The following is a 6,145-nucleotide window of genomic DNA, read 5'->3' as shown; positions in this document are numbered from 1 at the left end:
GGAGGGAGGAAGGAAGGAAGGAAGGAAGGAAGGAAGGAAGAAAGGAAGGAAGGAAAGGAGGAAGGAAGGGAGGAATAGACGAGGGAAGGAAAGAAAGAAGGGCTGATACACACAGTAACATGGAAGAATTTTTCAAAATCATTATACTGAGGGGGAGACGCCAGACATATAGTACATACCATATGACTCCATTGTTTTACAATTCTAGAAAAAGTCAACTGCTCTCTAGTGACAAAAAGCAGATCAATGTTGCCTAGAGTTGGGGGTGGAGAGAGGAATGGACTGTGAAGGGGAAGAGAAAATGTCAGGGTACGATAGAAATGTTCTGCATCTTGAGTGTGATGGTGGCTTCAGATGTATGTGCATCTATCAAACTCATGGAATTTTACAATTTAAATAGATTTATTTATTATGGAAAATTATACCTGCCTCAAAAAAAATTATACCTACCTCAAGAAATGAGTTTCAAAGGAAAAGAGAAAAGGATTTTTTTAAATAAGGTTTTTGTTTAACTCCTGGTGCCAGGAATCACTCAAGTTGAGAATAACAGCACAAAACATGGGCCCAAGAGATGTCTTGTGTGGGGAAAATATGTAAATGAGCCTCTTAGCATTATAAGAGCCAACCCCAAATCCCATTGTTAAATGGAGACTTTTGGGACAAGAAGAAACTAGCCTCCTATCCTATATAATAAAAGCCTAATATGCTAAGTATCCGGTCATCTGGTTGTCCGTTCAACCAATCAAAGCATAATATGCTAATGAAATGCTACGCTCAACCACTTGCTATGACCTGCAAGGACCACCAAGGGGAAGATGCTCAACAGAGGAGCTGCCCCCTGGTGGTCAGTGTGCTCCTACAGAGGACACACCACTGAGCCGGAAGCCAGGCTCACAGCTGGTGAGCGCAGCGGCGGTGGCGGGAGCCTCTCCCACCTCTGTAGCAGCACTAAGGAGGATGTCCAACTAACCTCGGGCCTAAGCCGTCAGTCAGACATCCCCCAAGGGCTCCCAGACTGCGAGAGGGCGCAGGCCAGGCTGAGGGACCCCCCCCTCCCTGAGTGCACAGATTTCGTGCACCGGGCCTCTAGTGTAATAATATAAAAAATGTGTTTACAAGGTCAGGGCAAAAACAAGGTGATATTGGTTCCATTCCTCAGGCCCGGGCTACCCCCAGGGCATAGCGGTTCTGGATTTTCAGGAGGAAGGACTGGACTAAGCAGACCCTCATCCAACTGATAAAGCTGATTCCTGAAACGCTGTGAGAGGCCAGGGGCTGAGGAGCAGCTGTCAGTACAGGACCCAGGAGGCAGCAACTTGAGCAGTGAACAACCAGGAATGAAGAGAAAATAAACTCATCTGCTTAAAATTTTCCCCTTTTCTACATTGTATTTCCCCCTCCTTAACCTGCCACTCACAAGCCTTTGGTAAACATAGGTTAAATGCTACAAGTTGATATTAACAATGTTTGAGGATTAATGGGGGCGGGGGTGGGGGCGGGCTCTGTGCAGGTAGAGTGATCTGTGGAGAACAGTGGGCGCTTGCAGACATGATTTCAAAGTTGCTAGGCGTGACCATCAGGGGGGCCCAGAGTGATGATCCACACCAAAAGGTGACAAGAGCTAAGCAACAAACTGGCTGGGGAAACATCGAAGTACTCCTCAGGGATTCTCAAAACTACCGGGGGAAGAAAATAGATTTCCTGCACTCAAATGGGGTGAGTAAAGCACAGCCTGTATCATTGGGTATTTTAAGAAATGGTGACCTCCTAAAAGGTGGTAGCTTGGGGACGTTTGGGATATAAAGAGATATATATCTCTTTATATTCATGTACACATCTTTGTGTGGATGTATGCTTTCATTTCTCTTGGGTAAATACTTAGGAGCAAAATGGCTTCATCATAAGATAGGAAGCCCCCCACCCCACAACCATCCCAACTCCCAAGGATGTTTAGACTGTCCTGAGTTATTTTGGACCATGAGATAGAAAAATAGTTCATAAGGCCAGGTTCATCTCTTCCATCTCAGAAGCTCATCTGAGACCTATGGTATATGACCAAACCCTAACGAGTAATTGCTTTTGGCTGGTTTGACGTCAGTTAATGGCTGGACTTTGTACCTGAAAGAGAGTTAAATCAGAAGGCAGTTGGGGGAAGATCATTTCCTCCTTGGGTTACCTAGCAAGAAGATCTAAAATGAAAGCCTTCGCTCACCTCTCTCTTCTCACCCTCCTTTTTGTAACTTCAGGTAAGGGACATTTAAGTCTTTTAAATGATTTTAATCATGTTTGTTGTCTTTGCAATAGAACCAACAGGCTTCAGCGATGCCCCACAGATGGGCTATTCTGTGGATGAAATTTCCTCTCCAAGTGGGCTCAAAGACACAAGGCATTTCAGTCTGTGGTGAAGGAGGATAGAGCAGTAGTACGGAGGCCTCTGGACTAAGATTTGGGGTTCAGTAAACCAGAGATATTCCCAAGGCCAGAGAAGAGTGACTCAGGTTCCCAGGGTCCAGTGCCCTTCCTTTTGGCCCCCAGATGTCATTTGGGTCCCAGTGCAGTGCAGGAAGCAGGTTTAATCCCTGCTTCTGGCATCAAGAGTTTTTTGCCCCCTTACTTGTGGGAATTAAAGGTTTAGCCCCAGGTCAATCTCTTAATCCCTCTAAGTATTGGTGCACTTTTCTATCCAATGTGTCTCTCATATCTCCGTCCCAGGTCCTGTCAGGCACGGGGTAAGCCCTTGATAAATGAGAACAGTAGGAACAGGAGTAGCAGCAGTCACCATGACTGGCTGGTGGGCCATTTTCTGGCCCCTAGAAGAGCAATTGCTTATCTCCTCAACACCTAGGAGTGACTACGCTGGGCCCCATCAAGGGGAAGAGCCAGATTCTGCCGTCTAGGGACTCACAGACCCAGGGGGAATCAGGGAGACTCTCAGCAGTTTTCTATACTCGAGGGTTTAGGAATTGCTTTTTCTCTAAAACTTTTTCTTTTAATCATGCGTTTAATCGATTATCAACGTCAGAGTTCTAAAGACAATTAAGGGTTCTAGAAACCTGATCAATGGATCACTAAGCATTTACTAACCCAGTGGTTCTCAACCTTCCTAATGCCGTGACCCTTTAATACAGTTCCCCATGTTGTGGTGACCCCCAGCCATAAAATTATTTTCGTTGCTACTTCATAACTGTAATTTTGCTACTGTTATGAATCATAATGTAAATATCTGATATGCAGGATGTATTTTCATTGTTACAAATTGAACATAATTAAAGCATAGTGATTAATCACAAAAACAATATGTAATTATATATGTGTTTTCCGATGGTCTTAGCCCCTGTGAAAGGGTCTTTCGACCCCCAAAGGGGTCGCGATCCACAGGTTGAGAACCGCTGTACTAACCCATATGTCCAAAGGTGTCTAAGAGTTTTAAAAAAAGAGACAACTTTGATGATCACCATAGCCCTTAGGGCAAAGATCATCTCTGTTCATCTTACTCTTTAAAAAAGTTCATGTGTCTGGAATTTTTGGAGTCGTAATAGACACTTAATGGAGTTTTTTATTTCATCGTTCTTTAAACACACCCTTTCCCTTCTCTCCCTCATACCTGTCAACAGCTTTGCCATGTAATGATAAATTGGGACAATTGCCTTAAACCAGCGGTTCTCAACCTGTGGGTCGCGACCCCTTTGGGGGTCGAACGACCCTTCCACAGGGGTCGCCTAAGACCATCGGAAAACACATATATAATTACATGTTGTTTTGTGATTAATCACTATGCTTTAATTATGTTCAATTTGTAACAATGAAAATACATCCTGCATATCAGATATTTACATTACGATTCATAACAGTAGCAAAATTACAGTTATGAAGTAGCAACGAAAATAATTTTATGGTTGGGTCACAACATGAGGAACTGTATTAAAGGGTCGCGGCATTAGGAAGGTTGAGAACCACTGTCTTAAACTGTAAAAAGACAAAGAAGTCCATTTCTAGGTTGTAACAGCGCCACCTGGTGACAGATTGACAGTTCTACAAATACAGGCATAAAGGATATTACTCCTTGGTATTCATGAACTCTATGTCATATTTTAATAACATTTCCCCAGTTTTATCTGTTTAATTTTTAACTTAATTTAATGTGAGTTGTGTGTGTGTGTTTTGAAGAAGTCATATATTTTCGTTTTTAACGTTGTCAACTAAATAGTAAGTCCTCACCTTGTCAATAGGTTCTGCAACTTAAAGCAAAATGATGTATATTGAAACCAGTTTTACATAGGCTAATTGATGCAAACAGAAGTTAAGTTCCTACATCTCATCAACATTATTGCAAAAAAAATGTTGAATGAAACAACACTATTCAAGCACCTGTTGCATTTATTTTTCAGAAAAAAATTAATTGGGTACTAATTACAGCTGACCCTTGAACAACACAGGTTTGACTTTTAAAATTCGAGTATAATTTGAACTCAGGCAGTTCGAACCTGTGTTGTTCAAGGGTCAACTATTGTATTAAATAACTAGAGGCCCTGTGCACAGATTTTCCTCAGCCTGGCCTGTGCCTTCTCGCAATCCAGGACTCCTCAGGGTATGTCGGAGGCTTGGTGCACAGATTTAGCCCAATCCCCGCAGGCCAGGCCGAGGGACCACACTGGTGCATGAATCCGTGCACTGGGCCTCTAGTATGCATATAAGATCTTTGGTTAATCTCTTCCCGCCCTTCCTTCTCCCCGCTTCCCTCTGAGATTCATCAGTCTGTTCCATGTTTCCATGCCTGTGTGTTTAGCATCTGCCCTCGGGTGGTCAGTAAGCGTACAGCTACTGTCGAACAGTTGACAGGTCACTTAGGCTTTTACTAGCCTATCTAAAAAAGAGGGAATATGCTAATTGACCCTCACACCATCACAAAGACGGCGGTGCCCACAGCCAAAAAGGAGGGAATATGTTAATTGACTGTCACACCCTCAAAAGTGGTGGCACCCACAGCCAATAAGGAGGGAATATGTTAATTGACTGTCACACCCTCAAAGGTGGTGGCACCCACAGCCAATAAGGAGGGAATATGCTAATTGACTGCCACACCCTCAAAGATGGCGGTGCCCACAGCCACAAGATGGTGGCGCCCAGTCCCCTCAGCTCCCCGGCCACCAGGGCCGCCCGAGGCACAGGTAACCAGGGCTGGCCAAGGCTTGCGCTGCTGGCAGTAGCAGCAGCAGAGGTGTGATGGGGCTGTTGCCTTCCCCTGATCACCAGGTCGCCTCCTGCCCCTGAGGGCTCCTGGACTGTGAGAGGGGGCAGGCTGGGCTGAGGGGCTCCATCTTCCCCTATGCACAAATTTCGTGCACCGGGCCTCTAGTGTATATATAGATAGCAACGGTCATTATATAGTTAATGTTCTGCCTTCTGAAACTTGGCATCTTTGTTCTTCCAGCCATCAGCCAAAATGCAAACAGTTCCAGCACCATAGCTCCCATCACCACTGCCAACAGCACAGCTCCCGCAAACAATACCACCCCCTCCACTCCCGCAAACACTACCACCCCCTCCACTCCCGCAAACACTACCACCCCCTCCACTCCCGCAAACACTACCACCCCCTCCACTCCCGCAAACACTACCACCCCCTCCACTCCTGCAAACACTACCACTCCCTCTGCTCCCGCAAACACTACCACCCCTTCTGCTCCCACAAACACTACCACCCCCTCTGCTCCCGCAAACACTACCACCCCCTCCGCTCCCACGAACACTACCGCCACCACGACAGCATCTACTTCCAGCAGTGTCATTTTACCAGGTAAGAGCAACTCCTTCAAAGACACCTCACTGAGGAGTCAGCATTGTGGAGGGTGGCAGGCAAGTATGTTCTGCTGGGATAGGGAAGTGGTTATAGAGACTCAAGTTTTCCTTGGATAAGAACCCTTGGAATTCAAAAATCTGAGTCACAACGGCTAGTAGTGATGGCCGAGGCCCTAAAAAATTACCCACAGTTCCATTCTGTTCTCCTTTCCTTACTCCCCATCCTACCTCAAGCTATTTGCCAGATGTGGAATATTTTTTATAAACTTAGACTTTATGAAAGGCATTTCTCTAACTGCCCCATCCCTAGGGGTTTTCAAAAATAGTTTTGGCTTCTCTGTGAAGG

At 45.3% G+C, this 6,145-nt stretch overlaps 1 protein-coding gene across 1 annotated transcript in view; it reads left to right on the top strand.

The window, feature by feature from the left end:
- Nucleotides 1-6,145, top strand: part of MUC13 (mucin 13, cell surface associated) — a 30,547-nt gene that overhangs the window by 1,993 nt on the left and 22,409 nt on the right. The window contains exon 2 of the mRNA XM_014545231.1: nucleotides 5,432-5,797. Within this exon, the coding sequence (XP_014400717.1) occupies nucleotides 5,432-5,797 (366 nt within the window). The remainder of the gene's footprint in view (nucleotides 1-5,431; nucleotides 5,798-6,145) is intronic.

This window comes from Myotis brandtii, unplaced genomic scaffold (assembly GCF_000412655.1).
Source record: "Myotis brandtii unplaced genomic scaffold, ASM41265v1 scaffold4, whole genome shotgun sequence".
Taxonomy (NCBI): Eukaryota; Metazoa; Chordata; class Mammalia; order Chiroptera; family Vespertilionidae; genus Myotis; species Myotis brandtii.
This window is presented reverse-complemented; position numbering and strand designations above follow the sequence as displayed.